Source organism: Gracilinanus agilis, chromosome 3, assembly GCF_016433145.1.
Source record: "Gracilinanus agilis isolate LMUSP501 chromosome 3, AgileGrace, whole genome shotgun sequence".
NCBI lineage: Eukaryota > Metazoa > Chordata > Mammalia > Didelphimorphia > Didelphidae > Gracilinanus > Gracilinanus agilis.
This window is the reverse complement of record NC_058132.1, coordinates 353,496,189-353,521,296: the sequence shown is the minus strand read 5'-3', so window position 1 is coordinate 353,521,296 and position 25,108 is coordinate 353,496,189. Positions and strand designations below refer to the sequence as shown.

At 35.1% G+C, this 25,108-nt stretch overlaps 1 protein-coding gene across 1 annotated transcript in view; it reads left to right on the top strand.

Moving 5' to 3' along the window:
- GRAMD1C (GRAM domain containing 1C) overlaps positions 1–25,108 on the top strand; it is a 132,052-nt gene that overhangs the window by 40,817 nt on the left and 66,127 nt on the right. The window contains exons 3-6 of the mRNA XM_044670087.1: positions 11,607–11,691; positions 17,408–17,511; positions 18,834–18,929; positions 23,714–23,794. Of these exons, the coding sequence (XP_044526022.1) occupies positions 11,607–11,691; positions 17,408–17,511; positions 18,834–18,929; positions 23,714–23,794 (366 nt within the window). The remainder of the gene's footprint in view (positions 1–11,606; positions 11,692–17,407; positions 17,512–18,833; positions 18,930–23,713; positions 23,795–25,108) is intronic.

Here is a 25,108-nt window from a genome sequence, read left to right as displayed (position 1 = left end):
ATTAAAGTGCTTTAGTGAAAATACACAAATAATTTCTTATATTGGCATTGCCAAAACTGCTAAAAGAAATTATTTTCATTGGTTTTAAACTTGTTTTCTCAGGAGCTCATAATTTAATGCTTTTCTACAGGCCACATAGAGGATGAAGACAGGTAGCCATTATCATTCACTTCTCCTCTTTGTATTTTTCCTATTTCACCTGCATGTCTACTACACTTAATATGGTTTGCTGAATTCACTGTTATTCTATTTATCTTCCAAGTTTAGAGGTGTTTTAATTTCTTTTGTTGAAATAGACCTATATGGTTCTGTTCTTCTAAGCATATTTAAAAAATATATCTGAAATAGCTAAACACAATTTTGTAGTTCTCATTTTCAAAGCATTTTCTTTCTGGAAAAATTCTTCTTCTGTTATTTAGATATGACTTTATTTTCCTTAACTTCATCTAGAACCAATGGTAGAAGTTATAGGGAGATATATTTCAGTTCAGCTTAACAAATAGGACTATTGAAAAATGAGGTTGGAAGGATGGGGAGAGAGAGCAACTAGGTCGCTCTTTGGATTGAGAGCCAGGCCCTGAGATGGGAAGTAATGGGTTCAAATTTGACCTCAGATTTCCATGCTATGTGAGCCTGGGCAAGTCACTTAATCTCCATTGCTTAGCCCTTACCACTCTTCTGTCTTGGAACTTATACACAGTACTGATTCTAAGATGGAGGGTAAGGTGGTTTTTGTTGTTGTTGTTTTATTTTGTTTTTTTAATGTAAGGTAGGTGGCAGCTAGGTGGCTCAGTGGATTGAGAGCCAGGCCTAGAGATGGGAGGTCCTGGGTTCAAATTAGGCCTCAGACATTTCCTAACTGTGTGACCTTGGGCAAGTCATTTAACCCTCATTGCCTCACCCTTACTGCTTTTCTGCCTTGGAACCAATACACAGTATTGATTCCAAGATGGAAGGTAATGGTTTAAAAAAATTAAAATTAAAATGCAATGGGTTGCATTGTTCCATAGTGAATTTCCTATCAGGAGAGTTATATGGAGAAATCATGGGTAGGGATTCAATAATGTAACCTCCAAGCACCATTCCCACTTTAAGATTCTGTAATTCTCTGTTAATCTTCCTATCATTCATCGTCTAGTTCAAATGCTTCTTCCATAAGGCCTTCCTTGATTGCCTTATCTGAAAGTGAATTTTTTTGCCCTTTCAACTTTGGTAACCCTTATTTTTGATGTCACTGACAAGGTATTTACCATATTGTTTAATATCATTATTATTTGGATGCTTGTGTTTTCTCAAAACCCTACTAATTTGTAAGTTCCAGGAGTCTTGATGCTTTTTAAAATTCCCAACCTTTTTAGCACAATACCTTACACATAGTGAGCATTCAATAAATATTTGTTGAATGAAGGATTATATGAGTTATGGATGAATAAGTTGACTAGTAAGCAAATGCCCATGGGAAATTAGGTGATGCTAAGTAGGTTGCTTGGCAAAAATTTAGAATGAGAGAGAGCAAGAGAATGTAGGTTTCTCAAGGTGATGTATTTATCAACCTGTGATAGCCTTATGAGTCACTTCTCTTCTTGGGCAGTACTATATTTTTCCTGAGAATAATTATTATTAAATTAACTGACAAGTAATTATCATGCCTGGCACATAGTAAGCATTTAGTAAATGCTTTAACTATAAGTAATTGCTGATAGGAACTCATAATGTTTTATATTCACATGTGAGTTTTAAAAAATCATAGTACTAGATTTTTTTAAACTTTCACCTTCTGTCTTAGAAATAATGTGTTTTGGTTCCAAAGCAAAAGAGTAGTAAGGAATAGGCAGTAGGGGCTAACTGACTTGCCTAGGGTCTTACAGTTAGGAAATATCTGAGGCCAAATTTGAATCTAGGATCTCCCATCTCTACACCTGGCTCTTTATCCACTGAGCCACACAGCTGCCCCCATTCTAGGTCTTTTAAAAGATAAGATTCTTAATTTATATAGCTTTAATTTTAAAAAGATGAGTATCTTTAAATATATACACATGTTTATGTCTTCTAAACATATTATTGTTTTTATTTTTTAAATTTTATTTATCTTTTAGAATATTTTTCCATGTTTATATGATTCATTTTCTTTCCTTCCCTTCTCTCCCCACTCCCAGAGCCAACAAGCAATTCCACTGATACCTATTTCCATATTACTCATTTTTGCTATAGAGCGATTTTTTTAAAAGCCTAACCCCCAAATTGTATACTCATATATACATATGATAAGTGATGTCATATGTTTTGCTTTTGCATTTCTACTCCCATAGTTCTTTCTCTCAGTGTGGATAACATTCTTTCTCATAAGTCCTTCAGGAGTGTCCTGGCTTGTTGCATTGCTACTAGCAGTGAAGTCCATTACATTGGATTGTTCCACAGTGTTTTACTTTCTGTGTACAGTGTTCTCCTGGTTCTGCTCATTTCACTTTGCATCAGTTCACTGAGGTTCTCCCAGTTCATATAGAAAGCCTCCATCAATTCTTAACAGCACAATAGTATTCCATCACCCTCATATGCCACAATTCATTCAGCCATTCCCCAATTGAAGGGCATCCCCTCATTTTCCAGTTTTTTGCCACCACAAAGAGTGCAGCTATGAATATTCTTGTACAAGTATTTTTCCTTATTATCTTTTTGGGGGTACAAACCCAGCAGTGGTATTGCTGGATCAAAGGACATGCATTCTTTTAAAGCCCTTTGTGTATAATTCCAAATTGCCTTCCAGAATGGCTGGATTAATTCACAACTCCACCAGCAATGCCAATTATTGTTTTTATACAAAAAAAGTATTACTTCCTTGACTTCTCCTTTTCTAATTATTTCCCATTATCTATTTTTTAGTCAGCTCTCTAGTTAGATACTTTTCACTTAAACACAGTTTAAGCCAGAAAAAAGTATTTGTTTATTATATATGTCAAAAACAGTTAATTAGCTTTCTGCCATCATTTTGATACTTGTTATTTCCATATAATTGTTTTTTTAATTAATTCTATATATTCTATGCATTTAAAAACACAGTTCTGAGAAGGGATCATAGACTTCACCAGATTGTGAAAAGGGATCCATGATAAACAAAAAAAAAAGTTTTAAGAATTCTTGCTTTTTGGCATAAAAACTGTCTAGGCTGGGCTGAGTTCACACAATTCCTTTTCTCTGTAAATGTGGATATGGCTAATTAGAGCAGTCTAGAAATTAGCTTTTTCTAATTCCATTTATCTTTTAGTAAAGTCCCTGCCACTGTTGATAGTGCTGTGAACTAGAAAGCAGTTTGGAACAATGTCCATTGTTCAGTGATACTGGTACTAGGCCTATACTCTAAAGAGATTAAAGAAAGAGGGAAAAGGCCCATATGTACAAAAATATTTATAGCAATTCTGTTAATGGTGGAAAAGAAGTGGAAACTGTGGGGATGCCTATCAATTGGGAAATGACTAAATGGATGGTTTCAGAAAAATCTAGGAAGACTTCTATGAAATGAAGCAAAGTAAAGTAAGCAGAACCAGGAAAACAATTTACTATATACAATAACCACAATATTGTAAAGATAATCAACTTTGAAAGATTTAACAACTTTAAACAATACATTTACCAGCCACATTCCAAAGGCCTCATGGTGAAACATGCTCAAAAGAACTGATAGATTCCAAGTGAAAATTGAAACATATTTTTTTTCTTTTGTTTTCTTTTTTTTCTTGGCTATGACTAATGCAGGGATTTATTCTCAATAGATTGGGGGAGAAGGAAAAAGATTTTAAAACAGAAAAGAAAATCAAACTTAAAAAATAAAGATAGTGGAGAAATTATATATGCACAATAAACATTTATTTATAATGTTTCTTCCAGACTACTGACCAATACTACTTTATTGTGTCAGACTGTAGGAATGCCTCGGGACTGGCACTTAGGCAGGTTTCCCAGGGAAGAAGGCAAGGCAGATAGCAGCACCTCTTTACAGGCGATGAAATTAAATCTCAGATTAGATGTGTTGCCCAAAGCCATAAGAATGGTACATGGCAGATGACAGGTTAGAAATCAGGTATTTCAGCCCCTAATCCAGAACCCTTTCTTTGGGCTATATACCATTTGATAAGTAGTATAAATGAGACCACATTAAATGGAATTTTAGTAAATGTATTTAAGGATAATTTCCTCCTGTTGCTTTTTCACATATCTTTTGGATAAGCTATCTCAGAAAACACTTGGTAATTGTAGAACTGGTTGTCTGACCTTCTGAGTCACCTCAGTGTAGAATGAATGATTAGGCAATTGAATAATTTTTCTAACTCAGAAAGCATGCATATCCAATTACTATCATTTGGAATGAAAGACTCTTGATAGCTACTACTTATTACTATAACCTAAGTTTCCACAGCTAAGAAGGAGTTTAGCAGTAAACTCTATTGGGAGTAGGGATTATGTATGTATCTTAAATACATCTTTGTATTCTCCTTTCTCTTGCAGTTGCAGATATTTGTAAATTTCTGTTTAGTGAATGAATCTGCCTTGAGTGAATGAATTTGAGAGAAATATTAAGAATCCTAAGCACAACAGTTTTAGAGACAAAGCATCTAAAAAGGATATACATATATTTGTATTTGGCTAATTTATTGTTTAGTGAATTTAGTAACCTAGTTCTGCTGCTGATTCGTATTAGACCCCTTTAGTATGTTTTACTTCATTGCTAGACATAGACATAAATTGGTCCTTATCTCTATGTACACTTTTGTAATTTTAAATGTTTTTAAAACATTAGTATTACTTATGCATTTAAAGGACAATCCATAGGAATTGATAGTGCTGTTTATCATTGCAAAACTCTAATCTTTTCAGCTACTAACATATTTCTTTGTGTTTTTCAAATACATATAAAATCTATAAGATACAGCTTTTTTCATAAAGTATTTCTCTGTGTATGATTACAATATTCAAATGAATTCTTTGTTTATAGTGAATCTTGCTTTTCTTTTTTGGGGAGATGAGAAAATGTATGAAAGAAGTATATTTTTTGATTCATTGCATTTCTGAATGATTGGTTGGGATTTTGCCCTCTTAAGTTATGACTTTTTTGTCTTCATTGACAAAATATCTTTTTCAGAAGCTACCATTTATATGGCCTCTTTTAGGTACTGTGCAGTTGCATTATTATTATAATACCATTTTCATGCACCTTCAACTTTTTAGGTAATTTGACATTACTTCCATTTTATAGAGAAGCTAGAGCTTTTATGTGGCAGAGCTCCAGATAAGGCAGGTAGGTCTCCTGATTCATAGTATTGTCTATACTGGTCTTTGCCCTTATAGAGTTAATAATGTAAAGATGTGATAGGATGGCTTTCTTTCCAAATTTTCTTAGGGGACTTTGCCTGGAATTACCTTTTCCTTTTTCACATTCTACTTTGTATCATACTTATTTTTTGTGTCATATTCCTGTGATTATCTTTATAGCCCCTTGGGGCACACAGCTTCCCCACTTGCTTCTTCCAGAAAAGTTCATCTAGGATCAAGACATTTTTTGGAGTCCACATATGTCCTACCCAGCATATATGTACTTTTATTAGGCAGAGGGTACATTCAATCAAAGAAAAGGTCTTAATGAATTATCATAGCAAAAAGAATCCCAAGAAGATTCTCCCCTTGTACATTCTCTCACATATAACAGTCTATCAGATGAAGGTACATATTGAATTAAGACCACTTACATCAGTAATCTCATCAGACTGCTCTTTTCTCAGTTTGAAGAGTTTTAAAATAAGGAGATTTTATTAGTTTCTCCCAGTCACTTCAATTTTTACTTTTGGTGGCAAAGGCTGAGTGATTGTGTGGTAACTCAAGTGTCTGCACTTGGAAAAGAAAAAGGAGAAAGCCCATGTGTAAATCTTACATTTCTAAAAGCTGTTTACTGGGAGGTCTTCTTTACAGTGGCCTGAAGAAAGAGGTGAGTCCCATAGGCTTCTGGACTGGGATAGTGGCTTGGCAGCCACTCTAAAGATGACTTTCCTTTTTTTTTTTTTTTTTTTTTTTTTTTTTTTTTAAAGAAAGGAAAAGTCTCTAGTATGTAGTAGAGATGATCCCTGATTTTGGGAAGTTCTATGATTATGTTTAGTGTGAATTAAGCTATTGCCTCTTCCAAAGCTTATGGATGTGTGCTTTGGGATTTTTGAGCACATTAATAATTAGGAAAACTGGGGAGCTTCTCATCTGCTTTTGAGGGTAAAAGCAAAAGAAAGCAGAAATAAGTTAAAATTATCTAGACATGTAGGACAGTTTCCAATTAAATGGACTTAAGTTTTCCCATGAATTTCTGTTTGTAAATTCCCTGGCAAGTCAAGGAAGATGGCCCTGGGTTGTTCACATGGGTATCAGAGGGCTCACAGAGATGCTTACAACATTCTACTTGTGAATGTTAACTGAGAGCCTGGAAAGAAAAGACTAAACTTCCAAAAGCATCATGATCTTAACATGGGCCACAGTGATTAATAAAGCTATGTATGCATTCAGATAGATATTCTTTGGTAAGCAGTAATAATTCATTTGCATTCCCTAAAGCAAGGGTGGCATTTTTTTCTATAACATTTTTTTTTAAACCCTTACCTTCTGTCTTAGAATTGATACTAAGTATTGATTCCAAGGCATAAGAGTGGTAAGGCCTAGGCAACTGGGATTAAGTGAATTGCCCAGAGTCAACACAGCTAAGAAGTATCTGAGGCCAGGACCTTCTGTTTCTAAGCCTGGCTTTCTATCCACTGAGCCACCTAGCTGCTCCTCTCTACAAATTCTAAAATGCATACACATCCTTATTCATATCATAAAGAAAGTGGTGAAACCAGAAACCAAATACTATGAAATCATAGAGTTATATTTTAATGGATCAACTAGGTGGCACAGTAGATAGAGCTTCAGGCCTCATAGTCAGGAAGACCAGAGAGTTCAAATTTGACTTTAGACACTTACTGTATGACCCAGGGCAAGATATTTCACTTCTGTTTGCCTCAGTTTCCTCATATGCAAAGTGGGGATAGAACAGATAGACAGAATAGAAAGTACATGCCTAATGGCAGAGACCAGCATGATGACATTACCGGAAACCAGTAGTGGCACAAAAGTTATGTATAGCTAGATATGGACCTGGTCAGAAGATTCCCTATATATGTTACTTCTCATGATCCCAATCCATGTTGCCTTTACAGGTCATTTAAAGGCTAACATTTATCAAGTGCTTAACATGTGGCTGGCACTATGCTAAGCACTTTACTCATTTTATCCTGTTGCAAAACAGTTTCCAAAATAAGGCCAAAAGAATCTAGAATAGGGGCAACTGGGTGGCTTAGTGGATTGAGAGCTAGGCCTAGAGAAGGCAGGTCCTAAGTTCAAATATGGCCTCAGACACTTACTAGCTGGACAAGTTACCCTGGACAAGTCACTTGACCCCTATTGCCTAGCCCAGTGAGGGGCAAACTACTGCCCGAGGGCCAGATGCAGCCCCCTGAAATGTTCTATCCGGCCTAACGACATTATTCCTAATCTGACAAATATAATGAGTGGGATGCAGTTCAATGAAACTTGGAAAGAGTTGCCTTAGAAACAGACTGACAGATGAGCATTTCCTTTCCTTTGGCCCCCTCTTTAAAAAGTTTACCTATCACTGCAACCCATCTGTAATATCATTGCTAGGCCTATACTCAAAAGAGACCAAAGAAAAAGGAAAAAATCCCTTATGTAGAAAAAAATATTGATAGCAGTTCTTTTAGTGGTGGCAAAAAGACGGAAAACTAAGGAAATGCCTTTCATTTGGTGACTGAGTGATTGAGATATGGTTTTTGAATGTAATTTATTGTTGTGCTATTAAGGAATGAGGAAGGGGAGCAGCTAGGTGACTCATTAGATTGAGAGCCATGTCTAGAGACAGGAGGTCCTAGGTTTAAATCTGACTGGAGACACTTTCTAGCAAGTCACTTAACCCCATTTCCTAGCCCTTACTGTAACTCTGCCTTGGAACAAATACACAGTATTGATTTCTAAGATGGAAGGTTAAGGGTTTAAACAAACAAAGACATGAGGAAATTTTTTTTTAAAAAGCCATAGACTTATATATACTGATGTAGAGTGAAGTGAGCACAACCAGGAGACTAGTTTATAAAGTAACAATATTATAAGAACAAATATGTAACAACTATGATCAACACAGTGATTATTCATGATTTCAAAGGACCAGTGATAAAACATGTTATACTTGAGAGAGGGGTACTTAATAAGACATATATTTTTCTATATAGCCAAAGAGGAAATTTATTTTGCTTGATTGTGCATGCTTGTTAAAAGGAATTTGTTTTTCTACTTTTTTTCCAAAGGTGGGAGGGAAAAACCAGATTTCTGTTAATTTAAAAAAAAATAGAGAAGTGGAGGCAATATTATAGATTTGGAATGCTTTATGTATTTTTAGAAGTAGTCACATTCTTGTAAATTTTGCTTAGTTATTTACTTAGTTACTTTGTTGCAAGAGACCTCCTACGGAATGAGAGAAAACTATAAATGTTTATAATGTAAAAATAAACCACAGTAATAAAAAAAAAGAAAGAAAATGAAGACACAAAGACCTTGTTCCATCTTGTCAGCTAATCGGATATTTATTGTATCTCACTTATCAGTCAAAAAACAGAGATAGATAAGGCAGTCCACTGAACTGAGATCTACAGTTTAGTGGGGTCAATAAGAACTACAAAAGACATATTGGTGGTTGTGTTTTTCATTCTAAAATTTTAGTTTAATTTTCTTTTTTTAATTCTTAGTTTCTGTCTCTTTTCCTAAGATCTTTAGTCCAGTTGACATCTATAGCTGTAAGCTTCATATGTATAGTCCTTTCTAATGGAAATAAATAGCCAGGCTATTTCACTTTCTATAAGGAAAAGATTAACTACTGACTGAACTTGGTACAGTTATTTACTCTTTGTAGATAAGAATAAACTTGGTAAAAATACTACTAATTAACAAGAGTGTATACATAGAGCACTGTAAGCAGCAGAATTCCATAGCAATAACATAAATTATGACACCTGATTTTTGGTGACCTTGAGCTACTCTTAACCCAACCTGTGTGTGTGTGTGTGTGTTTTTTAATCCTTGCTATCTGTCTTAGTAATAGCTCTTAAGACAGAAGGAAAAGAGCTAGGCAAATGGGTTTAAGTGACTTGCCCAGGGTTGTATAGCTAGGAAGCGTCCAAGGCCAAATTAACCCAGGTCCTTCCAATTTCTAGTCCTGATTCTTTATTCATGGAGCCACCTAGCTGCCCTCCAACTTGTTTTCAATTAAGTATGTTCATTTATTTAGGGTAAAATATCTATGATTGTTTTATTAGAGAATTTGTTCTTACAGCATAATTCATTTCTTAAGAGCAAAACATGTTAAATGATCTCTTAAAAAAGAAAAACCTTTTAATACAAAGTTGCTAAATGACAGATTTCCTAACAAAAGATATAAGGGGAAGGCCATTTCCCCCGCTAGGGGGAAATGGAAATATGGGGGTGGGGGGGGGAAGAAAGTGAACAATTTTTGCTAGCTTAAAAACCTGTTGGAGAAAATATGCCATATTTTCACTATTAAAAGCCTTTGTGAATAGAATTTTTAAGAAAATGTAGAGAAGAGATGGGTATACATATATAGGGGATGGTAAATAAAGAGAAGAAAATGTGAGAAATGCTATAGGGGATGCCAAGAAGATTTAATTTGGTTGGAGTTATTCAGTTGATTGTGAATTTTGTGAAATCTTACAAAAAGTAGAGTGGAGGCAGATTATGGATCATCTTGAATGTCACAGTAAGAACTTGGGATTTATTTTGTAAATAACAGGGAGAGAAATGAAGTGACATGTATGGGAGTGATGATAGAATAGGACATCAACATAAGGATAGCCACTGGGGTCTCAATAAGTAGTATACTTCTAGAAAAATTTGTTAGCTTTAAGACTGGTCAAATTACAAAATATAAGCTTGATACTTATTCTGAAAAGAGGAGCTCTTTCCAGAAGAAAAGAGCCTTTTTTCATATTTAATAACATTCAATCTTGTTTTTCAAACCCAGTTCATCTCCATTTATCTCAAGGGGTGGTATAATACAGGGGAAAAAGTTTGACATTTTCATATTTTTATAAGGTACACAAAACACTGGGCAACATTCTGGAGTCATAAAGATGCCGAGTATAAGCAGAGTGACCACCCTGCCCAGGCCAGCCTCCCTTATGAATTAGGAGAAAAGATTATTTTCTAACTTGCCGCTCTGTTAAAAGGGGCAGCTATCAGGATAATTTGAGAATAAGTAGTCCAGAGACAAAGTCTTTAAAAACTTTGAATTTTACCAACAACAATGAACACAAGTAAAAAAAAAGACAATTATATATAGAACAATCATTGTTATCTATAGCTTGGTTTTTTATGAAACTATATATCAAACTAACATTGTAGTACTGATATTACTCTGCTTGTCTGTGTCTCCTTCTGAATGTCCTACTGTTTTCTTTGATTATTACAATCTCTTTGATTTCCCTAGCACTCTTTTCTTTCTTTTCTTCATTTTTTAGACATCACTGTCACTTCTCCTTTAATTCTGTCATATCTCTTCTGACCTAATCAAAAAAGAGCTCTCCTTTTTTGTTAAGTATAGTCAAGCAAAACAAATTCACACATTGGTCATATCTGAAAGTATACATTTCATGATATTGTTCTCATGCATTAGATAGATGAATAGATAGATACACATACATATAATATATATTCTCTGGTCTATTACCTGTCTATCAAAAGGTGGAAAGAAGGCAGTGAGGTAGCACAATGAATAGAGCACCCAGCCTAGAGTTGGGAGGACATGGGTTCATATTTGACCTTGGACACTTCCTAGCTGTGTGACCCTAGACAAGTCACTTAACTCCATTTGTTTAGTCCTTGTCCTCCTGTCTTAGAGTTGTTATTAAGACAGAAAAGTGAGGATTAAAGAAAAAATGTGGAAAGCATGATTCATTATCTGTCTTTTGGATTGGTCATTGCATTTTTAAGGCTTTCTAAGGTGTTTTCCTTTACAGTATTTTAGTCCTCATATAAATTGTTCTCCTGGCTCTGCTCTGAAGTCTCCTGTCTTTCCAATAAGATGATCATTATTTAAATTCAGAATTGAATCAGTATTTTGAGTTTTTCTTTCAGTATTTGGAATAATTAGACATACTGTCATTTAAAAGCATTAGAAGCATATTGGATCATATGACAATAAACTCAAAGAATCATAGATTGAGATCTGGGAAGGGATTTTTGAGGCCATTTAGTGTAATCTCATTTTAAAGATAAAGAAAGTGAGGTTCCACATAGGTTAAGTAAATGAACAAGTTCTCCAAAGTGGTAAGCATCAGAAGTAGTATTTGATCTCAGGTCTTCTGATAGCAGAGTAAATATATGACTTGTATTTCTAGTAACTTCTTATGATTTTTTATTTCTTATATTACAGTGTGAAGTTAATGTCTTAAGGATCACTAATAATAATTAAATGTAAAGAACTCAAATTAATTTAACCCTTTTTACTATTTCAGATATCAAGTTCCACCTACAAATACAGAAATGAAGAATTCAAAAGACAATTTTCCCATCTTCCTGAATCAGAGAGGCTAGTAGTTGGTAAGAAGGAAAAAAATTCCTGAAAAATTGTGTCTACTGATGTTGCTAAGACAGAACCGATGGATAAAAATATAAATAGACAATTTTAGCTTTTTGTTAGAATACAAATATTTTTCAAGATAAGCAAAATCTTAATAGTTTGAAATATTCTGAATCTGAATAAAAATGTGCATTAAAGTATTTTGTGAATTTAAAAAATGTTAGGTATTACTTGGAAAGATAGTCAAGAGAAACATGATTAGGTATGATTTTAGGCTATCTGGAAGATTGAGAATTCGAATTTCGACCTTCTGGTTCGCCAAATTATAAAAATGAAAAATGATAAATGCTTGTGTAAATATATAAATTAGTATTTTAATTAAAGCCATGCTGATAGATAAAATCATTAGACCACGCGCTTGTAAGCATTCAAACCTGCCGCCTCCAGAAGCGCCTACTCACCCCAGAGAGACCACTCCCTCCTAACCCAGGAGATTTAAGCTCAAGACGTCGGAAACGGAAATCAGTTGGACCATGTTGGATCACGGGAAATGTAGTTTTGATACATTTCCCTTGTCCATAGAAATATATATATTTTTAGAATGGCATTCCCCAAATTTCACTTTTACAATATCAAATATCTAGTTTCTTCTTTTTCCATAAGAGAGGACTCTTCGGTATCATATGTGCTAGGAGTGATTTCTTAAAAAAAATTTTTTTCATTTCTAATGTACTGATAGACAGATTTTCCCATATACAAGATAAAAACAATTGCATATAAAACCATGCATGTCTATTGTCTATAGCTTATTATAAATGTATAGTTGAACTTAACAGTGTAGTAATACTCTTCTGAAATTTTATTGGTGTTCTTTTCTATTTTTTTTTTTTTGTGGAATTGGAGATGGAGTATTTGTCACTTCCTATAAAATCCCCCTTTCTCCCCAGAGAATGTTTCCTATAAGAAATAAGCATGGGCACGAAAAACAAATGAATACATTGTACATGTCAGAAAAGCTTTGCCTCCTTCTGTATTTTTTGTCCATTACCATATTTCATCATCACTCTGAAGTCTTGATTGGATATTCCCACAGAGTGATTTCAAAACATTTTCAAAAAATGAATCTCATTAGCATAGTTTTATAAATATATTTTTAATGCAAATTGGATTTAACTCCCTAGTTTAAAATGTTCTGTTTAAGCATGTGTTTTCCTATAAAAATGTATTCTTGTTTAATATGACTTTAATATACATTCTTTATAATTCTAAGATACATGTTTCATTTTTGCATATTCCAGCCAATGGTTGTTTTCTGTTTAGAGAAACTCCGTTATAGCTTGGAACATTCTTTCCATTTTTTCCAGGGCCTAGTTTCATCTTATTATCCTAATTATTCATCTGATTATTTTAATTCAGTATACTTAAAGGTATTGAAGACTTTGGATAGAATGAAAGCTTTGTAGGTATCCATAGTAGCAAGTACATAGTTATTACTAAGAAGCTACCGTCTTTCCACTCATAGTTACCACTTTAGTTAAGGCCCTCATCACTTTTTGCCTTCATTATGCCAGCAAGCCTCCTAATTGGCCTTGCCTAAAGAGTCGTCTTACCGTTGTCCCATTTTGCAGTATATTGCCGCCACGTTTAACCAAAGCAATCCCTTAGAAGAGGTTTACAGTTAATAAGTGTTGGTTGTATGCCTACTATTTAATTAGTATAGTGCTAGGTCCTTTGGAGGTACAGAAGAATTATGAAGAATCATGGAATTAAAAGAAAGCTTGGAGGCTTTTTTGCTCTACCGTGCCTGTATCTAATCCATATTTTTAAAAAATGAATTGTATCTTCTCATTGCCATAGTCTAGTCATGATCACTCTGTTTATTTCTCAGACTTAGAGAGAATCACTGTTTTTACTGCTTTTCTTCCTGGGTATTGTCCTCTGTGAAATACCGGGCATCTCTTCTTTTCAGTTTTTTGACTCTGAGTCCCATCATTCCTGTTTCTTTTATCCAAGTCTCATATTTTAACATCATCTTTCCCAGCTGTTTATTTTACTTCTTTTATGTATAATTATGGATCACTTGGTATCTTAGTGTCAGAGCACTTCCTATTTAGTTGTTGATAGGATTAAAGGTTTGGGGTAGCCACAGAGCCCTGGAAATTTAAAGGAAGTAGTCCACACCTTAGAAATATTCCATAGTTCAACTAAATAAGAAATGGTCATCCAAATAGTAAACTCACTCCTGGACATAGACTGCTTTACACCCTCATCCCTAGCCCCTTTTGCTACAGAGGATGCAACCAGAATCCTCTGTCAGCATCATAATTTATATTGGGGTTCCTCCTGCCTTCATGCGACTAGCCTCAGACTCTGAGGGAATTTTGGAGCATTGGCTTCTTCGGAGATGAATACAGCTGAGGCATGCTAGTGTCTGAAGGTGATGAATCACTATGACATCCTCGGGAGGAACCCAGAGAATCCTGGACTGAGATGCCACACCTGAGAAACTGGGCCAGCTACCCACCATCATCTGACAGAAGTTCCCCTGGCAACAGAGAGAACTGCAGCCATCTCTGAGGCTTTTGGGGACCCAGTCCAGCCTGGAAGGAGCTCTTCTTGTACTGATACCTTTGCCCCACTCTGCGGGGTTGATACTCTGTGAGGTCTGGAGAAAAGAAAGACCTTGGTGGATTCCCTTGTGAGGCTTGAATTGCCTTGAACAGGTGTGCTCCCTGTACATGAGTCTCAGGATCATTGTACGGTGAGTTCATTCCCACTATTTCTCTTGGGCTCTGTGTCTATTTGTGGGAGAGCATGCTCCCAGTTTGAGGGGAATCGCCACTAGTAGAAGAAATACTGTTCTTGTGGGGCTGTTTGAGGAAATAAATACATTCATAAGTATTAACCAAGAGAACTGAAGCAGCTGCCCCTCTATGGCCTGGCCTCAGGGCAGGCTAGGGGGAGTGGGCCTAGAGGGTGAGAGAGGAGTTGTTTGTGGTTGCCATTGCCTACTGTTGGGTGGTAAGCTCCATGAGGGCACAGACCATGTCCTGCCTCAGCTCTATAATTCCCCCAGCACCTAGTTCAGTCTTCTACTAATGGTATATAATTTTAATAGAGGTTTTAAAAATTAAATATGTGTATATGTGGGACTTTTGTAAAGATAAAGTGAGAAAATATATGCAGACCACTTACAAAACTTAAAGGGATATATAAATAAGCTGCAAAACTCCTGTGTGTATAATTAGTATTGTTATTTAAAGTAGTCACCTTGGGAGGGCAGGTATTTATTCCACTGATGTTGCAATTGCTTAAACACTTTTTTTTTAAACCCTTACCTTCTGTCTTGGAGTCAATACTGTGTATTGGTTCTAAGGCAGAAGAGTGGTAAGGGCTAGGCAATGGGGGTTAAGTGTCTTGTCCAGCATCATATAACTAGGAAGTGTCTGAGGCCAGATTTGAACCTAGGACCTCTGGTCTCTAGGTCTAGCTCTCAATCCACTGAGCCACCCAGCTACCCCCTGCTTAAAACACTTCTGAAGTGCCTCTCATGGAATTCCCTTCAAAATTAGAAGTGTATTCTTTTGAATATGTGGAATGACTGATGGCAAATGATCATCTTAAATGGATATTTGATTCTTTTTAATGGTAAAAAATCTGGGGAATACAAAGCTGAATGATGCCATTTTTGGTTAAAACAAAGTATGGTTAAAAAGTTATATTTTTAGGGGGCAGCTGGGTAGCTCAGTGGAGTGAGAGTCAGGCCTAGAGACAGGAGGTCCTAGGTTCAAACCTGGCCTCAGCCACTTCCCAGCTGTGTGACCCTGGGCAAGTCACTTGACCCCCATTGCCCGCCCTTACCAATCTTCCACCTATGAGACAATACACCGAAGTACAAGGGTTTAAAAGAAAAAAAGTTATATTTTTAAAACATGTGGCTTCTAGACCATACCTGAAAGCAGAAACAAAAAATATTTTGTGCATTGACATTAACCTCATTAGAATAAATTTTCCAAAGTGGATACTACCTTAGTTATTCTGATGATAGTTGATACATATATACATAGTTCTTGAAGGTTTGCAAACTGTTTTACCTACATCATCTCACTGATCCTCATAATAATCCAGTGACTTGCCTTTGGTCACTCGGCTCATTAAATGCTTAAAGTAGGATTCCCCAACCCAGTTCTTTGAGTCTAGCGTTCTATCTGTTAAATCATTTGTATGTATGGTACATTCATTTTGGTATTTTTGTTTATAAACAATGTCATTACTTTATAATCACAACTCAGATTGATAAACTGAAGTCGTTCAGTGAACTATATATATGTATAACTTATTTAATTCGTCCCTTCGCATGGTTAGTGGGCTCTAAGAAAAGAAACAACATTCATTTCCATATGTAGTGGGAAAATGAAGATCACTGTCTTAAAAAAATTTTTTTCTTAACCCTTATCTTTTGGCTCTATATTGATTCTTTTAAGGCTAGAAAAGCAGTGAAGGCTCAATTTAATTAATGTTAACCTCTTGACTGCTGGTTTGCTAAGAGCTTAAAGCTTTCCAGTAAGGCTGTATTGCATTCTCTCCTTTGGGTCAGAAATACAACTGTTTTTGTTTCAAAAGTAGTTCAGACAGTCAAGGTCAAAAATTCCTCCAGGAGGGGCTAGACTTAGTTTACTGATGAGGTAGCTACAATCCAACCTTGTACTCTTACATTCACCTTAAAGTTTCTGAGGTTTCTGTGTGTTGTCTAAACTAATTGCAATGTCTGTGAAGCTGTAAAACTCTCTACTTTTGGGGTGAAAGGGAACTTTAATTTCGTATAAAATAAACTTGTGACTCAATGGCACTTTGGAGAAGCAGCTATGAGCTAACAGAAAGATTGTCTCCCCCCATCCCCCCCATCCCCCCCCCCCATCCTTTCTTTCTTATCAACTAAGCCATCCTTATCAGATTATCTGGAGATGATAGATTTCAACAGGCTTTTAAAAAACAAACAAAAAGTACTATTGACTAGCAAAGTTTTAGTGTTTTGGATACAAATTTCAGGCAGCTTCATTGTGGCCACCAATTTGGTTCTTCACCAAAGAGTAGTTATGTATGCTAAATGAGTAACCTGTCTGCTCCATTATTTTATAGGACTCTTTTTGCTTGAGGATTTGAGAGGCATTCCTCTTACAGTCTATTTTGCTGTCAAAATTGATATGAATAACTAATTTGCTTTTCTTTGTAACATTTATTTTGCTTGATTATATGCCATTATTAGAGTACTTACTTGGCAATTTAATATAATTTGATTTTTGGCTTTTGGGTTCTTTTGGATTTGGTCAGCTATTTTTTAAAAAAACATCTTTTTTTATACTTTAGAATTCAATGATTAAATAAGATTTCTTATATCAACCCATTATCTCATCAACAGAGATAATCCAGGAATGAATTCTCACACTAGGAAAACAGAAAAATCCCAGATCTTAAAATTTTAAAAAATCATCTATTTATTTCTCAGTGGGAGACACGGTAAAATTCTTGTTGAGAATGTCAACTGCTCATTGGTATTCACCCCTGATTCTTCTGGCTGTTAGTGCAGAGGTAGAGGTTTAACTGTGATAATTTTCTCTATAGCGTTTTTCCTTCTACAAGTGGTTATCATGACTTTGTATTTTGAGAGACCCTACATTTTTTTCAAGTTGCTGCTAGATTTTTGAATCAACTCCTTTCCTGTCTTTATATGTTCAGATTACGCCTGTGCTCTTCAGAAGGACATTCTGCTTCAGGGGCGCCTGTACCTTTCAGAAAACTGGCTCTGTTTCCATAGCAACATCTTTAGATGGGAAACCACAGTAAGACATATTCTTATTTCAATGTGTTAAAACAATTATCTGAGAAACCTCTTTGGTATCATAACTTCAAATAGCAAACCGGAAGGTTGTTGGTCACCTAAGTGGTGCAATATTGGCTCACTATATTAATTATGTTAAATCTTACTATTTAAAACTGTGCCAGGCCCCTTATTACTTATATTAACTTTGAGGAGGTTCCCCCAAAACATATTTCATTTCTTTTATTTTTTATTTCATTTCAAAGTCAGAGCAAAAATCATTAGAGTTTTATAGATTCCTATCAACTGAAAATGAAAGGATAAAAGAATCTACCACATCAAATATGTTGAGGATGGAATGAGCTATATTGGATGGAAGAGAGTAAGAAAGATGATTTATTTTATTTATCTACATTTATATATATATTTATATACACAGAAATCAGCACTGATCATTGATAGCCACTATCTGCATTTGACTCCAGCCCAGTGTTGATTCATTTCACAGTTATATGGCTTAGATCATATTTTCCATTTGTTGTGCAAGACCTAATCAAAAGCCTTAATTAAATCAATATAGATTTTATGGGCCAATTTTGAGGATTAAGTCTAATTTTAATAACTTTCAACTGGGAAATATGATTAAAAGGGTCCTTGGGCCACATTAGAAATGTAACACGTTTTTACTTGTCACAGTTTCTATGTCTAAAGACTTTTTATTTAGGACCAACATTATTTTGGAAGTGAATTATTTAATGGAAATGAGATAGGCAATCCATAGGGAAGTATAGAATGTAGAAGACTCTTTCCTATGATATATTTTAGATCATAAAGTATTTTGGAATGTAAAGATACATTTGACCCATAGCAATGTTTATTTTTGTATACACAAACTTGCATGCAGTCATAAAAACTTAACATTATATTTATTTAACATTTTATTTTTTTCACTTGATATTTTTGTGCTCAATTTGCATATTTAGTTAAGAGCTGATAATAAATTTTTAGCTGAAATAAGCTTAGTGCATTTTTCCTGATGGCATTGCCAAAAAGATGTCTTATGTGGTAGACTATCTTCTATCAGTTTGCATGTTTATATATTAATTAAGGTTATGAACAGCCACATGTCTTTTTATATGTTATCTAATGTCAGAAGTAGAGAACTGGTTATGGGGAGAGATACTTGAAAGGATACTCTGTTTCAGAGAATATCTGTTTATTAATGCTTTGTAAATTTATTTTGCTTAAATATTGACCACTAGGCTGATGTTAAACTAAAAGTTTAGTGTATGTATTTTGTTCTATAATACATTTTGATGTCTTGGAATTTTTGGTGTGTTTTAGATTTCCATTGCTTTGAAGGACATAACCTTTATGACCAAGGAGAAGACTGCTCGACTCATTCCAAATGCCATTCAGATCATTACAGAGAGTGAAAAGGTTCAATAACCTATGCAAATCCTTATATTCTTTCCTTTTCTTGCCTCTTCATTTGAAAATGTTATTTATGAATTTATAAACCAACTACTGGTGTTGATGATCTCTTTGAATTTAGACTCATTGTTATTTAAATAGTTCCTAATTAATGTTGACAACTAAGAGAATTGCATGCTGTTAGAAATAAGTGGGTACAGATCTGTGGCTTCCTTGGTGTAAGGAACTTCTAGTAAGGAAACTCCATCTGTTGATAAAGATCCATAGCTATTTTGCAGTTTATAGTCTTAGAGAGTTACCTGAGTCCCTGGGAGGATAAGTGACTTGCTGAATGAGGGTCACATAGCTAGGATGTTTTAGAGGCGGATTTTGTCCCAGATCAGCCTGACCATAGTACTTAGTAAATAATATTCTATTCTATAGTCTAAACTTTTTGATGAAGTGTTCATATTACTTATTCTTTGAGGGGCAGCCAGCCATAGCAAATAGAGAACCAGCTTCAGAGGCAGGAAGACCTGGGTTTAAGCACTGCCTCCACATGCTTGGCTTTGTGACCCAAGGTAAATCATTTAACATCTTATTCCTCTCTGCAGTTCTCTAAGATTAGAAGTTGTAGAGAAGGTGGTGCCGTGCATTTCTAGAAGGAATTTCTTTCATGGAAATCTCTTGTAACAATGAAATCAAATGTCCAGTTTCTTCTCATACTTTTGTGATTTTTTTGTTGTTGTCATTTCATGAATATTAAGGAAAAAATGAATAATTTGCTTTGGATTTTCATAAGAACATACCAGTCATAGAGTTCTTAAGAGTCCATCTAGTGTTACTCTTTCATCATAAAGAAACTTAGGTTTAGACGATTTATTACTTATACCATTCCTGTGTCAAGGAGCTGGAGATCTTCCTTTCCCGTGCTTTAACTCATCAGTGGGTAACATCTGCTTCCCCTTAGGAAAATCATAGATTAATGCCTTCCCAAAAGAGTCCCCAGAGCCCGATTACCTCCCTGTTCTTTGGATGCTCATCTCCAAATATTTGCCTTTCCTGGAGGTATCCCAGAACCCACTATCTTCTTGGAAGGGGACTATATCCTAAAGTCCTCTAGGCCCTCACCATCTGCAATGCTACTTGCCCTGCCTAAATACTATCTGACTTTTCCAGATGCTATGAATTAAACATAAACATGAGCTCTCCTTTATTTTATCTCCCCACCCACTACCTCCCAATTAGAATGTGAGTTCCTTGAGTGTAGAAGTGTAGAGGTTTTCTTTTTCTTTCTTTCTTTCTTTCTTTCTTTCTTTCTTTCTTTCTTTCTTCCTTCCTTCCTTCCTTCCTTCCTTCCTTCCTTCCTTCCTTCCTTCCTTCCTAAAAATAAGACCCTTGGGGCAGCTGGGTAGCTCAGTGGAATGAGAGCCAGGCCTAGAGACAGGAGGTCCTGGGTTCAAATCCGGCCTCAGACACTTCCCAGCTGTGTGACCCTGGGCAAGTCACTTGACCCCCATTGCCTACCCTTACCAATCTTCCACCAAGGAACTAATACACAGAAGTTAAGGGTTAAAAAAAAAAATAAGACCCTTCCCACTTCTGTCTTAGAATCATTATACGTATTGATTCCATGGCAGAAGATTGGTAAGGGCTAGGAAATGAGGGTTAAGCAGCTGAATCAGGGTCACACAACTAGGAAGTATCTGAAGCCAGATTTGAACGAAGGTCCTCTAGCCTTTAGGTCTGCCTCTCGAACCATTTAACCACCTTGCTGCCCTCAGTTATCTTGTATTTGTATTTTGTGTGTTCAGAGCTTAGCACAGTGCTTAGGACATTTAGATGCTTAAGTAAGCATCTAATTAGTAAGCTTTTCCTTTCCATTAAATAATTTGCTTAATGTTCTGTAGAGGGTAAAGCAAGTTAATTCAACTCACTGGGCCTCCATTTATTTATCTGCAAAATGAAGTAGTTAGATTAGATAATATTCAAGCTAGAATGAAGTGATTCGATAATTTCCCTTTTAGCTCTAAATCTTTGCTTATATAAACCCCAGTGCATAGAGAATTGAATGGCAGAGAAGGTAACATGAAACCATCACAGTTATTATTGTAATTATTTTTAAGTTGTGTTCTTTATTCATCTGAATTTTTTAATGACATTTTTCACTAAAGAATATGGACACTTGATTCTATAGTCTGAGTGCTGCTCATTCCTGTTTCCTGGATTTGCTTCTAGGACTGACCCTGGTCTTCAGCAGCCTACATAGACAGATGGGGTGGTATGTCTTAAAAAGAAACAAGGTACAGACCAAGAAGTGCCATGATAGAGAGCCTCATGGGTTAAACAGTTCTTTCATTCATTCATTCATTCATTCATTCATTCATTCATCTTTAGGAAGAAAGAATCCTCAATTATTTAAATTATTATTTTATTTTTGTTATTCTCCCATTGAGGAAAGGCTAACTGTCTTGCCTGGGTTCAGGATGGAATCTATATATATAGAACTTAGAACCCAACTTGTCCTTACTCTTTCTCATGGAAGGAGGTAATTGTTGGACCAAATGTATTCATGGACTGTTAGAAGTTGCTTGCCTTAGACTAGTTTGACAAAAAAGTCAATCATTTTTCTAAATGAAGTTGTAGACAGAGGATGGGATTTGTTACTAGTTAATATTTCCTGTGTTCCAAGGAGAAAAGCAGGACTCTCCAGGAGGAAATTCTTGTAGGACATAACCCATACTTTGAATTCACTCTTCCTCTCTTAACATCTTAACATCTCTTAACATCCTTTCTTTCCTTCAAGTCTCTGTGGCTCTGTCATTAAGGGGGTCTTTTCCCTAATCCCTCCACGTGTTAGTGATCATACTCTCCTCCAATTATCTGAGTTCTGCCCCTTCGCCCCATCCCTCTCACTCCACATAAGGATCTTGATTTCTCTTTTTGTGGTCCCATTCCTAGCATAAATTAGATAATCAATCAGTGTTGGTTAAATTAAATTAAATGGGGTTAGGGGTCATCTTGAGGGATTGATGAGAGTTAGTGATATATGTTTAGTCTTGAGGATAAAAATTATCAAAGAGGGGATTTGAAGTGCAGTTAAGAGGCTAAATAAGATAGTTTAAATGTGCTCATAAGTTTTAGTAATCTATCAGCAACTCTGGAATATAGTTTTAAGATTATTTTTAGACAACAGAAGACAAAACTACCTGAGATGAGAAAAAAGAAGCTGTGTCAGCATTGTTTCCTGTATTATATAGCCTATATTATTTCCAGCTATTTAGATGGGGTAAAGCATTTTAATAGTGTTAGAACAGAATTTTGGCTTAGTTTGAGAATAACTATTTGAGAATTTCAAGTAAAAATCTTTTACAAATCCAAAGTTTTAATATCTTGACAAAGCCATAACTACGTAGGGGTGACTAAGTGTAGATATCTGGGAGACATTCCAGTATAGAGACTACTATATCAAGAATCCCCCAAAGGGATATTCCTTTTCTGGGGCCACCTTTCTCCCTTACCCCCCAATTGTCAGAGGCTTGGGCCAAATTCCCTAGAGGATGACTTGCTTGCCTTCTCTCACTATGTGACTTATGTTCATCATCAAACCATCCTCTCTCTCTCTGAACTGCTGCCTTCTGATCAATTTTTTTGCCCCAGATAAAATAATTCCTAGTTACAGCTCTGGATTTTGACATTTCATTTGATAAACCAAGAATTAAATAGGGAAGGAAAAACTGAATTCTCTTACTCTTTTTTTTTTTAAACCCTTAACTTCTGTGTATTGGCTCCTAGGTGGAAGAGTGGTGGTAAGGGTGGGCAATAGGGGTCAAGTGACTTGCCCAGGGTCACACAGCTGGGAAGTGTCTGAGGCCAGATTTTAACCTAGGACCTCCCGTCTCTAGGTTTGACTCTCAATCCTCTGAGCTACCTAGCTGCCCCTGAACTCTCTTACTCTTAAAGATAACTCCCTTGTAATGATAAATGATGCCATTGATTACGTGGTTTAAGAGGAATTTGTACTACCTGTTTTATATGTAAATGAAGGAGTATAATTCTAGTGCCAACATCTGTTACTTTTTATAACTGGCCTATTTAAAAATACTGATTTGCAAATATTAATTGAATTCAAAGAAAAAATGTTACTGGAAGCAAGCACACATTAGAGTATGCCCTAAGAAAGTGAAATGCCATTTTTATTTTGCATCACTAAATTGGAAAATCCAGCTTCAATCTGATATGTAGGTTTTCATCTATAAGTAGTGGAAATAGTAGATATTTGGGGATATGGTGTATAAAGAAGGCATATGGTTAATGTAAATGAATTATACAATTTTGATACCTAAATGATATTCCACCAATTTTTTATTGCTTCTCTTTTGTTCCATGGTCACACTAGGGCCCGTAAGGCAGAAATAAAACAAAAATATTTTTTATGAAAGTTTTTCCCATTTCTGCAGTTAGTATCTTTTTATTAAAGTGAGGATAAACATAATATATGTAACTGTTTCTTAGTAAAACATGATTAAAGCCGTGTTTACAATAGAAAGTATACTTAAGAAAAACTACTAAATTAACTATTTGAAAGGATCCTTTTTCATTCTACTGTCTGTACATACAGACTCTTTATTTTCAATACAATAAGGCTTGTAAATAATTTATAGTCAGTAGTAATGAACTCTAGCAATAATATCCTTATGTCAAAGAAAGTCCCAGTAAGCATTTTTCCTCTTTTTCCCCCTAGTATTTGTGACAGATGCCTTCCTTTTGCTTTCTGTGATACTGAAATTGTACTATTATTTTTCATACAGTTTTTCTTTACATCCTTTGGCGCCAGAGATAGGAGTTACCTCAGTATCTTCAGATTGTGGCAGAATGTGTTACTAGACAAGGTAAGATTTCAGGTGGAAGATGATTACCAACCTTCAAGTTTTTAACTGGAGAATGTTAGAATTAAAGAGATTTGTCTTATTTCCTTACTGGCCTGACCTCAAAGGTACATAATTATAGCACTTGCTAACTCTGAATTATTAATGCCATAGATTAGTAATTTTATTCTAATATTTACACAGAATTTAAGTTCTGAATATTATGTTCCTGATTGTAGACATATTTGTTGTTGTTGTTGTTAAAGAAATTTCATCTTACCTCAATATTTTCCTTTTTGCATGACAGTATTCCGAACACTAAAAAGAGGATAATAAGAAATGATTGAGTTACCATGCATTTGCATTTTTTTCCATATGACAAAATAAGTTGATAGGAGGAATTAAAAAAAAAATCAATTTCCGGGACACACACACACACACACACACACACACACACACACACACACACACACTGGGTTTATTAAAAATTTAGTTCTTCATTTCTTGTCTTCATTATATTTATGGTATAAAATGTTAATGATCATTGATGTTCATAATGACCTGAGATACTAGATGAACCTCAGTCATCAAAGAAAGATTAAATCATATTCAATGTACTTTTATTTCCTAAGACAAGGAAGTGTACAATACACTTTAGAATATTTGTCAACAAGAGTTGAAATCAAAAGAAAGAAAAAATCACCAGAGAATTCATTTAACCAATATACTTCATTCCTTATGTATTCTGTACCTTTGATTCGCTCCCATCCCAGCTTCTTAAATTTTCAAAAATCTTAAATAGAATACTAGCAAAAAGAATCCAGCAAGTGATCATGAGAGTTATCCATGATGATCAGGTGGGATTTATACCAGGAATGCAAGGATGGTTCAACATTAGGAAAACCATCCACATAATTGACCATATCAACAAGCTAACAAACAAAAATCACATGATTATCTCAATAGATGCTGAAAAAGCCTTTGACAAAATACAACACTGATTCCTCTTAAAAACACTAGAAAGTATAGGAATAGAAGGACCTTTCCTAAAAATAATAAATAATATATATCTAAAACCATCAACAAACATCATCTACAATGGGGATAAATTAGAAGCATTCCCAGTAAGATCAGGAGTGAAACAAGGATGCCCATTACCACCTCTATTATTTAACATTGTACTAGAAACACTAGCAGTAGCAATTAGAGAAGAAAAAGAAATTGAAGGTATTAAAATAGGCAATGAGGAGACTAAGCTATCACTCTTTGCAGATGATATAATGGTCTACTTAAAAAATCCTAGAGAATCAACTAAAAAGCTAGTGGAAATAATCATCA